The sequence below is a fragment of the Pristis pectinata genome, chromosome 39 (genome assembly GCF_009764475.1).
Source record: "Pristis pectinata isolate sPriPec2 chromosome 39, sPriPec2.1.pri, whole genome shotgun sequence".
Lineage (NCBI taxonomy): Eukaryota > Metazoa > Chordata > Chondrichthyes > Rhinopristiformes > Pristidae > Pristis > Pristis pectinata.
Window position 1 is genome coordinate 243,215 of NC_067442.1, and position 14,025 is coordinate 257,239.

Consider the following 14,025-nt stretch of genomic DNA (forward strand, 5'->3'; position numbering starts at 1 on the left):
GTTTCTCTGGTACGGAGGAGACAGTGCGGTGAACACGGAGTACAGCAGACTCAATCGGAAGATGTGCAAGTGAACCGTTGCTTCACCTGGGAGGGCTGTTTGGGTCGCTGGGTGGGGGTAAGGGAGGGGGTGAATGGGATGATGCTGGAGGATCATCCATGGGGGGGGGAACAGGTGGTCAACATTTCAGTTCAGGACTGAAGATGGGAAAAGGGGAAGCCCAATATCTAGGAGGGAAAAGCAGAGCAGTGATAGGTGGACCAAAGAGGGGAGGCGGGGACCACACCTGCCTATCACAATCTGTTACCTACATCTACCTATCAGCATCTTGTGCCCACCCTGCCTCCCCTCTTCTGTCCACTTTTTGCTCCTCTATATTGGACTTCCCCCTTTCCCCATCTTCAGTTCTGAAGAAGTGTCCTGACCTGAAATGTTGACCATCTGTTTTTCCTCCTCAGATGTTGTCTGGACTGCTGAGTTCCTCCAGCACCTTCCTGTTTCCCCCCATCTGGATGCCAGCATCTGCAGTCCCTTGTTTCTGCAGTGAACGGGCCAGTGTTGCAGCTCCTGCTGTTGGTTGGGATGTGTGGGAAAGTGTCATAATACAGGAAGTTGGCGGACCATTGAAAAACAGAAGATAGAAGAGTACAGGAACAGGCCCTTCGGCCCACAATGTCTGTGCTGACAAATTAAACTGGAGCTATCTGCCTCCATATTAGCCACATCCCTCCATTCTCTGCACATTCATGTGTCTATCTAATAAACTCTTAAAACCCTCTGTCGTATCTTCCTCCTCCCCCACCCGTGGCAGCACATTCCAGGCATCCAACACTCCCTGTGTAAAAAAAACTTGCCCTGCACAGCTCCTTTGAATTTTATCCTCTCACCTTAAACGTGTGTCCTCTAGTATTTGGCATTACTACCCATCACAATGTCGCACGAAGAGCGAGGTCGTGGCAAACCCAAATGCAGAACACCAGAATGAAACTGGAGTCAGGATGCTTCCTTAGTACTGAGCACAGAACTGCTACCAGAAGGAATCTTGCCTCAGGACTCATGGTGTTCTAGGAGAAACCATGAATGCTCTAGCGTGAACAGCTCACAGCCAGAAGATGAAGTATATCCAGAGATAGACCAATAATCTGGTAACCAGTGTTTGTGGAACGAGGGTTCTTATACTAGTCTCCTGATGGAACTCAGGTGTGTGTCATTAGGCAAATAGTAGTGCATGGAAACCATGTGCTGCACAACAAGGCCCCATCAATGGGGACAATGGGCAGAACCGAGAACCAGCACTCAGAACCATGACACCCTGGGAAAACATTCTAGTAGTCTACCCTACGTATGCCTCTCATAATTATACAAACATCCATCAGGTCTCCCCTCAGTAACCCAAGTTTGTCCAACCTCTCCTTATAGCACATGCCCTCCAATCCAGGCAGCATCCTGGTAAACCTCTCCTGCACCCTCTCCAAAGTCTCCACATCCGTCTTGTAACAGCGTCATTAGAACTGCACACAATACTCCAAGTTTGGCCTCACCAAAGGTTTATACAGCTGCAACATGACTTCCTGACCCTTCTGCTCAATGTCCCGACCAGTGAAGGCAAGCGCGCTGTATGCCTTCTTTACCACCCTGTCTATTTGTGTGGCCACATCTACGTGGACCCGTAGATGTACAGAGATCCCTCTGTATATCAATATTAAGGGTCCTAGCATTAACTCTACTTTCCGCTTATATTTCACCTTCCATAGTGCAACACCTCACACTTGCCCGGACTGAACTCCACCTGTCATTTCTCCGTCCATATCTGGGTCTATATCCCACTGTATCCTTTGACAGCCCTCTACACTGTCCACAACTTCACCAATCTTTGTGTCATCTACAAACTTACTAACCCACCTATCCACGATGGAGGAGATGGGAATGTGTATCTGGTGATGGAATCTTTATGGAGCTGGTGGGAAGGGCAAAGGATGATCCCTTGAATCCAGAGGTCGGTGGGATGGAAGGTGAGGGCCGATGGAACTCTGTTCTGGTTCCGTCCAGGAGCAGAGGGACGGAAATAGATGAGACGTGCTCTGCCCATGTGTGAGAGGAGAAGCCATCGTGCCCACAGGTTGCAGAGGTTCTGAGCAATTGTACTGGTTCTGCTGAGTCACTCACTCTGAAAATGCGTGGTGCTGGACTTTGGGAAGTCAAACCAAAGCAGGACATTCACTGTGAACTGTAGGGCCCTGGGGAGTGTTGTAGAACGGAGGGACATGAGGGTGCAGGTACACGGTTCCCTGGAAGTGGTGTCACAGGTAGGCAGGGTGGTGAAGAAGGCGTTTGGCACGCTGGTTTTATCAGTCAAGGTACTGAGTACAGGAGTTGGGACGTTATGTTGCAGTTGTACAATTTGAGGCCACACCTGGAGCACTGTGTTCAGTTTTGGTCGCCCTGCTGTAGGAAAAATGCCGTTAAACTGGAAAGAGTGCAGAGGAGATTTACGAGGATGTTGCTGGGACTCAAGGGCCTGAGTTATAGGGAGAGATTAGGCAGGATGGGACTATATTCCTTGGAGCATTGGGATGACGATATGGAGGTTCTTAAAATTATGGGGAGCGCAGATAGGGTGAATGCACATTATCATTTTCCCAGGGAGAGGGAACCAAAAACTAGGGGGCTCAGGTTTAAGGTGAGAGGGGAAAGATTTAAAGGGGATCAGAGGGGCAAGTTTTTCACACAGAGGATGAAGGGTGTGTGGAACGAGCTGCCAGAGGAAGCGGGTGAGGCAGGTACATTAACAACATTTAGAAGACACTTGCACAGGTCCATGAATGGGAAAGATTTCGAGGGATATGGGCCAAACGCGGGCATGTGGGACTAGCTTAGATGGGCAACTTGGTTACATGGACGAGTTGGGCCGAAGGGCCTGTTTCTGGGCTGTGTGTCTCTGTGACTCCAAATGAAACTGAACACGTAATTTGTTTTCAAATATTAATACCCTAGGAACTTGAGAATGTGCTTCCTCATTCTTGCGAGAATACCTAGAGTGGTTTGAAATCAGATGTCAGAGCGTTGGCAAGACAGAAGGAGTTGAACACAGTGTGACCAAGTGAAAAGTGTCCGGTTTCGGAAGTGCCTTGTCCTGACCTGCTCCGAAGACCATGGCAGTCTCCTTACGGGCAAGAGGAAATGGAACCAGTCGAACACATGGAGAAGGACTCTGGGGCCTTCTCTCCCTTCTCCTCTTCCAGAGTGAGTGAACCTTCTCTGTTGACTTGCCAGCTCCGTGCCAGTGTCAGGGGATGCAGGCCGGGACTGGGCTGAGGTTACGGATCTGTCATTTGTCTCCATGGTGAGAACGCCGTCTGCAGAGTGTGAGGAGAGGGGGCGAGCGGGATTGGAGATAGACAATGTGGAGGTGAGGTTGTGGGAGTGGAGGTTCTCCTAACAATCGGGAGAACAATTCTCCCCTGCCTTCCACTTCAACCATCCTTTCCCAACCCACACCTTCCTTTGTAGTTGTTCCAACACTCAGTGTCTCCCCACACGCCCTACTCTCTCACTCCCCCAAATCAAATTCAATTCTTTTTCTGCTGCCCCCCCCGTCGTCCGTCCTCCCCTCCCCTCCTCTCCCACCTCTCCTGAATCCTGCTTTTCCCCACCCTCCATTCCACCTAACACCCTCCAACCGCTGGAGACACGGGGTGGGGGGTGGGGGGGGGGAGGAGGGGAAGACACTTCAGGTACTGGAATCGGGAGCAAAATTAATGGAGGATGAGACGCTGGATAAACTCAGCGGGTCGAGCAGCATCTGTGGAGGGAGAGGGACAGTCGCCGGCTCGCCGAGGGGTGGAGGTGAGGGATGAGCTGGCAGTGAGGAGGGGTTGATGGGGCCAGGTGGGGAGGGGTGGGGCGGCAGCAGTTGGGAGGTGATGTGCAGACCACAAAGGGCCGCAGAGAGTGGGGTCCGATCCAGACGGGGGAGGAATATGGGCGGATGGGAACACTTGGGGAGAGGAGGCCCAGTGGGAGGTGTGCGGGTGATGGGCAGACGGAGCCAGTTGGGGCGGGGAAAGAGACTGGGTATCGGGGGGCAGGGGGCTTTTGGAGAGATGGGTGTGTGTGAGGATGGGGGTGGGGTGGACCAGATGGAGAAGGGGAGGAAATGCAGGATTGTGGGTGACCTGGAGTTGGAGATTATTGGCGGCACTCGGCTGTGGACTGCCCGGGGGGAATGCAAGGTGTTGCTCCTGCAGTGTGTGTTGGGCCTTACCCCGGCAGTGGAGGAGGTCGAGGGTGGAGATCGGTGAGGGAGTGGGGTGGGGAGTTGAAGTGGCTGCGGGTAGGATGTCGGTGGTGGACGGAGTGCAGGTAGAGGAGACGATTAGCGGGAGCACCGAATGCCACAGAGCGGATCGGAGGAGGAACAGGTGAACCGCTCCCTCACCTGGAGGGGCTGCTTTGGTCCGTGACTCGCTGGTTCGCTCACCCCTCCCCGCCCATCGCTCGCCGTCCCCAGGCACTGCCCCCGCAAACCTAGGAGGTGCAACACCTGCCCCTACACCTCCCTCCTTCACCTCCGTCCAGGGACACAAGCAGGTCTTCCAGGTGAGGCACCTCCAATCCTCTCCTCAATTCCCCTCTCGTCCGCTCTCCACCGTCACATCCACTCCTCCCTCTGTCTACCTCCCTCCTCCGAAATTACTCCCTGTCGGTTTCCCTGCCTCTGCTCCCCTCCTCCAGCCTCCCTTCCTGACCCCCCCACAGATCACCTCGCCTTTCTCCATTCTCCTCCGAGCCTTGACTCTCCCCTCCTCCACCTGTCCTTCCTGACTGCCCCCTCAACCCTCTGACCCACTGCCCTACTGCCTGTTCTCCCTTTCCCCCCTCCCCCGCCCCCGCAATTTTCGCTTTCTCCGTGTTTCCCTCCCACTACTTTATCGTCGAAGACAAGGGATGTGCAGACGGAACAACGCGGGGACACAACGGGTACCCTGGCTGCTTGTTCGCCACACTTTTCCTACCACAGACATACCTTGAGAAACATTCAGAGTATGTCCGCAGTCACTGTTCCGCAGAATATCAGAACCCGCTCCGCTACATTCCCTCCGCCTCGTGATCTGCTGTGTGAGGTAAACAGCAACCTTTCCACACTTATATTTTCGGAATGAGGAAGAATTGTAGAAAAAGCTCAGCAAATGACAATAAAAACATTTCTGTCGTCATTTGAAAACATTCATTAGGCATTTCACAAATTCCAACAGACAGGCTCTCTGGGCGTAACCCGTTGCCCTTGGTTGCACGGTCAGTCTTGGATACACAGTCACTGTTGGATACACGGTTGCACTTGGCTCTTGGATAGCTCGTTTTTTTTCTAATGGCTTTGCTTTCGTTAAGGAAAAAAAAACTCTGTGCCATGGAAGATATTTCCACGGGGAGGGTGGTGGGGGACGAAAATACTTACAAGCATATTCCATACAAATACAGGAAGTCTCTGGCGTCTTTGCACCCAGTCCGCCTGCGTACTGCAGGGGCACCTGCTCAGTGAGTTGTGGTCTCTGGTTCAGCGTTCTGGACCACTGAAGTACTCTGTGCAGCCCACATCTGGAGTACTGTGTGCAGCCCACATCTGGAGTACTCTGTGCACCGGTGGCGCAGCGGATAGACCCACTCCCTCTAGGCCCCAGAGAACCGAATTCACTCCCGACCTCCGGCGCTGTGTGTGGAGTTTGCACGTTCTCCCTGTGACCGCGTGCGTTTCCCCTGGGGGGTCCGGTTCCCTCCCACATCCGTTGGGTTAATGGTCAGCTGTGACTTGTCTTCCTCCCCCATAGTGCGTGGGTGAGGGGTAGAATCTGGGGAGAGTTAGGAAGAATGGAATGGGATCAGTGTAAATGGGTTGGTAGATGGTTAGCACGGACTAGGTGGGCCGAAGGGCCTGTTCCTGTACTGTATCTCTGTCTAACCGGCCGGGATAACATGTAGACTAGAATTGAGGACGTACGGTCACTGTGGTTAAGTCCCGACCAATGGTCACTGTGGTTAAAACTCTGATCAATAAGTCCCGACTGACATCCACAAGCTCAGTGGCATGGTCCGAGTTGCTGCCCCCGTGGTTATTGCTGGAAGTCCCCATGAACTAACATGCCCGGAGCCTTTACCCAACTGTGGGATGATGCCAGATGTTGACTGTTCTCCCCCCAGATGTGGCCGCCAAGATCCGGATCACGCCGACGCAACACGACTTCCGCGTTGTCGAGGGAGCCAACTTTAGCATCGCGGCTGACTTTGAGATGGACCCGGGAGACACCGTCGCTTCGGCGTCCTGGATTAAAATGAACGGGAGGAATCAGATAATTGTCGATTGTTCGCCGGACCAGGTTGTGACAGTAGCCTACTCCACGTACCGGGGACGGGGAAGGTGCACAATGCAGGCAGACGTTATAGCATTAACACTGACCGAACTCACGCCAAACGACGCCGGAGTTTATGAGCTCAAGATGGTCTCAGAGAACGGTGACATCAGCACAGAGCAATTCATGGGGAAACTCTATGGTAACTGATTAACACACGATTCATGTTCAAGTTCATTGTTGAAGTTCAAGTGTATTGTCATAGGCCAACACACCCGGGGTGTAAATGCCATGAATGTGAACTTTTTGCAGCAGCGGCACTGTACATTGCAGACATGACAAGCAGAAGTTAACATAAACTAACATAAATTATACATAACTCACAGGACATAAGGACATCAGTGCAAGTTGAGGGAACGGGGGAAAGAGGGAGGCTGGGGGAGTGTCATGTCCGTCGATGACCGGGTGGCTGCGGGGAAGAAGCTGTTGATGAACCTTGAGATCTGGGTCTTCAGGCTCCTGTACCTCTACCTGAGATCGGAGCTCTTCTTTCACTGGCAGAACATAGAAAAGTACAGCACAGGAACAGGCACTTCGGCCCTCCATACCTGGGTCGAACAGGATGCCAAATTAGACCGATCCCATCTGCTGGCACATGGTCTGTCTCCCTCCATTTCTTTCCTGTTCACGTGTCCGTCTCAACCTCTATCGTATCTGCCCCCACTCCACCGCAGGCAGCACATTCCAGGCATCCACCACTCTCTGTGTAAAAACACTTTTCTCAGACATCTTAGAACATACAGCATTATAGAACAGTACAGGCTCTTCGGCCCACAATGTTGTGCCATTTTATCTTGCTCTCAGGTCTATCTAACCCTTCCCTCCCACATAGCCATTTCCTTATCATTCTTGTGGCCATGGTCTTTAAACTTTCCCTTGCTCACCTTAAATATATGTCTCCTATATACAATATTTCTACACCACGAAAAGGACTATCTACCCTATCTGTGCCTCTCATCATTTTATAAACCTCTATCAGGTCTCCCCTCAGCCTCCGACGCTCCAGAGAAAACAACCCAAGTTTGTCCAACCTCTCCCAGTAGCTCATGCCCTCTAATCCAGGCAGCATCTTGGCAAACCTCTTCCGCACCCTCTCCAAAGCCTCCACATACTTACTGTAACGGGGCAACCAGAATTGCACACAATACTCCAGTTGTGGTCTAAGCAAAGTTTTTATACAGATGGACACTTTTTGATGTTTCAGGAACAAAAATAGGAAATGCTGGAAAAACTCAACAGATCAGGCAGCACCCGAGGAGAGAGAAGCTGAAAAATAAATAAAAACTGCAGATACTGGAAAGCTGATACAAAAATAAAAAATTCTAGATATACTCAGCAGGTCAGGCAGCATCTGTGGAGAGAAGGAGGGAGAGAGAGAGATAGACATACGAAAAGGGGGAGAGGGAGGGAGATGGAGATAGAGAGACTGACAGAGACGGGGGAGAGAGAAAGGGAAGAGAGAGAGAGAGAGAGAGAGAGAGAGAGAGAGAGAGAGAGAGAGAGAGAGAGAGAGAGAGAGACGAGGTCACGTGAGTTCTGAGGAAGGGACCTTGGCCCGAAAGGTTGACTGGTTTCTCTCCACACGCTGCCCGACTGGATGATTCCTTCCAGCAATTCCTACTGTTTCCAATACCTGCCGCTGTGTTAGTCTTTCATCCCTGTGGAGAGAGGAACCGTTCACACGTCGAGTCTGCCCTTCGCTGGGTCGCAGAACCTCGACCTTGACCCTTTCTCTCTCTCCTCACTGACCCTGCCTGACCCCTGCATTCGTTTTCACCGGAGTCTCAGCATCTGTAGCTGTTTTGATTTTAAGTTTGCTGTTTGCAGAGCCCGTTTCCAATCTCAGCATCCAAGGCCGCCTGGACCGAGGGGCCACCCTTATTCTGACGTGCAAGGTCGCAGCCGGGACGGACCCGATATTTAACTGGGCCCTGAGCAACGGGGCTGTAGACAACAGCAGCAAGTATATAATGTCGGCAAACCGCAGCGTCCTGACCGTATCTGAGTTGGAGTCTTCCGACTGCCGCGTGTACAGGTGCCTCGTTAGAAACGATGTCAATGACAAGGAGGCGCATTTCAACGTTTCCGGTAATTAATAGTCCAGGACGTAGCCAGGAGAGACAGAAGGGACGGCAGATATTGGGATCTGGCGCATTAACAAACTGCTGGAGGATCTCAGCGGGTCAGGCAGCGTCCGCGGAGGCAGCGCCTTGCTCGACATACCTGGTCGAAAGCCCGCATCAGGGTGAGAGTGGAGAGGGGAGATGGACAGCGTGAAGACATGAAGGGGAAGTGGAGGCAGCAGCGGGCAAGGGATCGGTGGATCCTTGTGAGGGGGAGGGGGTGACTGGCGGATGGAGTCAGCAGGGGAGGGAAGGGTGGAGGTAGCGACAGAGGCCGGGGATGGTAGGTAGAGGCGACGTGGGGCCGCAGGGTAAAGAATTAGATCAGAAAGGACGGTGATGAGTGGGAGCAGATCAGGGAGGGTTGGCGGGTAGGTGGGAACAATTATGGAAGGAAGGGGACAGGGGACCGATTGGGTGACAGACAGAGGGAAGCAGGCGGGGAAGGGGAAAGGAACTGTCTGGGGTGGATGGATGGGGGTTTGTATTAAACCGCAACCTGCAACAATCCTGCCACAACGACGGAAGTGTTGGAGGAACTTTAACAGTGTCTGTGGAAAGCGAAACCGGTTAAATTTCCTGAAGTCCTTCAGTGAAACTGGGAAAGATAACACGGAGGTTTAGCTAGGGTGCAGAGAACGTGGGAAGGGCGGTGGGAGTAAATGGACCGTCTGTAGTCGGGTCCAGTAATGGACAGGCATTCGGTGACATTGTCCGTGTGAGGTGATACTAATGTTGTATAGACTGGGTGAAGTATGGACTGGGTGTAGAATAGACTGGGGGATATAATATAGACTGGAGGATGTTGTATGGGCTGAGTGATGTATGGACCGGGTGATGTATGGACCGGGTGATGTATGGACTGGCTGATGTATGGACTGGCTGATGTATGGACTGGGTGATGTATAGTCTGGGTGATGTTGTCTGGATTGTGTGATGTATAGACTGGATAATGAATAGACTGGGTGAAGAATGGACTGGGTGATATACAGACTGGGTGAAGAATGGACTGGGTGATATACAGACTGGGTGAAGAATGGACTGGGTGATATACAGACTGGGTGAGAAGTGCAATGACAATTCAGAATTTATAGGCCGGTGGATTTTAGATTATGTGGTGAGATTATTAGAGAAGATTCTTTGGGATCGGATTTACGCACGTCTGGTAAACGTAGATTTATTAGGGACAGTCAGGATGGTTTTGTGTGGGGGTGTCATTTATTACAAACTTTATTTAGTTTTTTGACGTCGTTCTAAAGATGATAAAGTCAGGCAGTGGATGTTGTCTGCATGTCCTTTAATAAAGCTGTCATCATCATGGTGGACTCAATCAGAAGGTTAAGTCAGATGGGGTCCATGAAGTCTTGGTAGACTGGATCAAAATTGGCTTCAACATAGAATACAGAAGGTAGTGGTGGAAGGGTGTAATTCTGACCAGAGGTCTGTGACGGCTGGAATTCCACAGTGATCAGTGCTGGTGTGTGTGTGTGTGTGTGTGTGTGTGTGTGTGTGTGTGTGTGTGTGTGTGTGTGTGTGTGTGTGTGTGTGGGGGGGGGTGTGTGTGTGTGTGTGTGGGTGTGTGTGAGAGAGAGAGAGAGTGATTTGGGTGTCGGTAGTCTGATTAGTCGTTTTGCAGTTGACACAATATTTGGCTGTTCCATAGGCAAACCCACAGAGCACATAGGTTAAAGAAGAGGGGAGTTTTACAGGAGATTTACGAGGCAAGTTTATTCACAAAGAGTGGTGGGTGTCGGGAAAACGTGGGCAGGGCAAGGGGTGGAAACAAACGATGGCAACGTTTGACAGAGACATGATCAAGCGGAGAATGGAGCGATATGGACCACGTGCGGATAGGGGTGAAGATGAAATGGTCATCGTGGTCGGCAGAGACATGGTGGGCCGAATGGCCTGCTCCTGCGCAGTACCGTTCCACGTATTGGAGAATTGTGTGCCGTTCTGGTCGCCCAGCTATAGGAAGGATGTTATTATCTGGAGAGGGGGCAGAAAAGATTCACCAGGATGTTATGGGGACTAGAGAGCTTGGGTTATAAGGAGAGACTGGACAGCCTTGGAGCGGAGGGGTGACCTTATGATGTTTATAAGACCATGAGGGGCGTCACAGTCTTTTCCCCAAAATAAGGGGGAGTCTTAAACTAGATGGCACAGGTTTCAGGTGAGAGGAGAAACATTTAAAGGGGACCCGAGGGGCAACTTTTCACCCAGAGGGTGGTCCGTATGTGGAACGAGCTGCCAGAGGAAGTGCTAGAGCCGGGTACAATTACAGCACTTAATAGACACTTGGACAAGTCCTTGGATAGGAAAGGTTCAGAGGGACATGGACCGAATGCAGGCAAATGGGAAGAGCTCAGGTGGGCACCTTGGTCAGCATGGAGGAGTTGGGCCGAAGGGCTTGTTGCCGTGCTGTATAACTCTGTTCTATGACGGACGGATTTCCAGTCACGGAGGTCATCGAAGGTTGAATGGAGAGAGTTGGAATGCGGGATGAGTTCGAGGATCGTTGATCGTATTGAATGGTGGAGTAGATCAGGGCCCAATGGTCGTGTTTTCTACGGATCCATCCCATGAAGTCGGGTACGGATCCTGTCTGAGGGTATCTGGGGCAGAGTTCCTCAGATCGCCACTACATCATCGCTCCCAATCAGATCATAAACTGAATTTTAAAATATTTACACCTGGTGGTCTGTGTCAATGTCCAGAAGTTTACTCCAGACGGCGGCACAGTGGCCCAGCGGGCAGAGCCGCTGCCTTCCGGCCCCAGAGACCCGGGTTCGTTCCTGACCTCCGCCTCCCTCTGTCTGTGTGGAATCTCTACACATTCTCCCTGTGACCCGTGTGTTTCCCCTAGGGCGTCCTGCTCTCTCCACGACGTGAGGGTCTTTGGGTTAATTCGTTCCTGGAAACTATCCCCTCCCAATGTGTGGGTGGGTGGTGGGAGAATGGGACGCTGGGGAATTAAGTGGGGGAATGGGCTGAATGGAATTCCTCTGAGCGCAGTACAGGCTCAGTTGGACGAACTGCCTTCCTTCACGAGGAACGCAAATATCAAGTTGTACAGATGTGTTTTTTTATAATTTCAGAATCGGACAGCTTTCAGTTCTGCAGAGAAAACAAATGTTACATTGCCCTGGTGGTGATTGGCATCTTGTTACTGCCTTTCGTTGGTTATTTGGTGGTGAGTGTGGTGTCGGGGTGTCATGCAGGCAGAGTGCTGTCACCCTGTGTCCTCCGCGTCCCAGCCAACGGAGAGGCTGAGAATGACAAATGCGCAGAGGGTCGGGTGTATCGTAGGGGCCGGGGGTGGGGGAGGTGGATAGAGAGGGAGGGAGAAGAAAGAGGAAGAGAGAGGGTAGAAGGATGGCGCACAGAGGAGAGGGAGGCAGAGGTGGTGGGGGGGGGGGGAGAAGGCAGGAGGGACGACGAGGGTGGGGGAGAGGGAGAGGGACTGGGAGTGAGAGGTGGATCGCGAAGGTCTCAGGTCAGTGGCCTCTCGCCAGGACTGAGGATTTAGGGAGGCTCAACTGGGAGACATAGAGCTGTGCGGCCAAGAGCCCTTCGGCCCATCGCGTCCGGGCTGATTTTTTTGCTCTTCTACGCCAATCTCATTTACCCGCAAATTGCTTCTCGCTGAACGAAGGGAGAAGCCTCCCCGACCAAAGGGATGGTCCTCCGGGGTGTGCGGAAGAGGGAGGTTGAACAGGACGAGTGGAGGCGGAACAGTTGGATGGGGCAACCTCCCTCCCGGAGGGGCGGTGATACCTCTCTCATTCTTGCCGCTGTAGCTCAAGGGTGTCGAACGCTGCAGGAAGAATCGGCAGAGAGACGGGTCATCACCGGCGGAACGCTATCGACTGTCGACCGTGGGAGGGAGCGACAATTCGACCGATCCCCCGGAAGGGGGTGGCGAGTAGAATCTAATGGGAAGGGCCATTGATGGTAATGTGTCTCCGGACAATTACTTATTGCGGATATAATATGTCGGTGAGATTTTTAGCACGAGGCAGTTACTCACAAACCGGAGTGGCGTTGCCTTCCAGAACACAGCGGAGGCATGAAACAAGGAACTATCACCCTGACGGTATTCAGCTGTTCAGGCCCGACCAGTGCAGAGAGAAACAGAGTTACTGTTTCTGCTGGCGTCCGGTCACAGCGTCGCACAGCTCAGGAACAGGCCCCTCGGCCCGCCGAGTCAGCACAGCGCACCCAGCACCCCCTTACACTGATCCTGCACACATCCTATTTCATCGTCGCACATTTCCATCAAAGCTTCTCCAGCCCCTTCCCAAACCCCACCCCGCAACCCAACTACATAGAACACAGAACATCACAAGTGTCTGTGACGACAATGACGCCAACTTGAACTACACGATTCATATCCCTCCATATCACGGATGTAAAAGACACACACACACACACACACACACACACACACACACACACACACACACACACACACACACAAAGATAGGCACACACACAAATATATATTGACACCAACGTATGCAGACACATGTACACACAAACACACACAAACATAATTACATTTCTACACTATGAAAAACATACATACCCGCACACACACAGACACACACATATATACACACACACACAAAGACACACACAGACACAGATACAGACACAGATACAGACACAGATAAACATAGGCACATACGCAAAGACACATTGATACCAATGTAAGCCGACAAATGTATTGTTACGAGCCCCAGGTTGCAACTTGGTGAGTGTCCCTTTAAGGCACCTGAACGGTGGTGTCAGTTTGGCGGGCCGTGGCACGGACTGCTGGGGGGTGGGGGGTGGGGCGGTGGGTGTCGCTCTCTCAAGGGAGGAGAGACGAGAGAGTTGGTAGCATTGACTGCCAGCCTCTGTATCTCTGGGTGAAACCCATTAGTTGTGTGACTGTCACTTCGCAATCCATACATGGATTCTTGGAGCAATCAGTGGCGTCCACTTTGTCGTTAACCTGTACCGGGAAGCAGGTATATCTGTGGCCGGCCACGTATCGAGTGCTCTCTGTATGGCAGATATTTCGGAACAAAGCGGAGATCTTCGGCGATTGTGGCGTCGTATTGGTTCCAACGTGGAACTTGTGAAATTCGTAAACTCTTTCTCTCTGCGTTCTAGCGTGGTTTTCAGAAGCCTTTGCTCATCGTTTTGCTTCGTGACTTGCTGAACTGAACTGGTTTGCCATCGTAAAACTTTGAGAACTGTTCCAAGACTTGGCGGTTTGAGAACTAGCCACACACACTTCGGTTTATTTCGGTCAATGTCTGATATCTAACTTTTTAAATTACAAGTAGTTATTAATAAATAGGGTTTAACGTTGAAACCTTGCTCGTTGCGTTTTTATTGCTGCTGTTACGTAACAGTATGAACACATAAACGCACACAAACATAAACACATTTCCACACTAATGAAAAACACACACACGGACACACTCACATACACGCAGAAATACACA

The 14,025-nt window shown here is 51.7% G+C and overlaps 1 protein-coding gene across 1 annotated transcript; it reads left to right on the forward strand.

Annotated features, from left to right (window-relative positions):
- Positions 1–3,079: 3,079 nt before the first annotated feature.
- Positions 3,080–13,795, forward strand: LOC127587219 (uncharacterized). Its single transcript, XM_052045429.1, has 6 exons — positions 3,080–3,243; positions 6,196–6,546; positions 8,232–8,492; positions 11,626–11,720; positions 12,328–12,481; positions 13,688–13,795. Exons 1-5 carry the CDS (start codon positions 3,153–3,155, stop codon positions 12,454–12,456), a joined length of 927 nt encoding a protein of 308 aa, XP_051901389.1. The 5' UTR covers positions 3,080–3,152; the 3' UTR covers positions 12,457–12,481; positions 13,688–13,795.
- Positions 13,796–14,025: the final 230 nt, after the last annotated feature.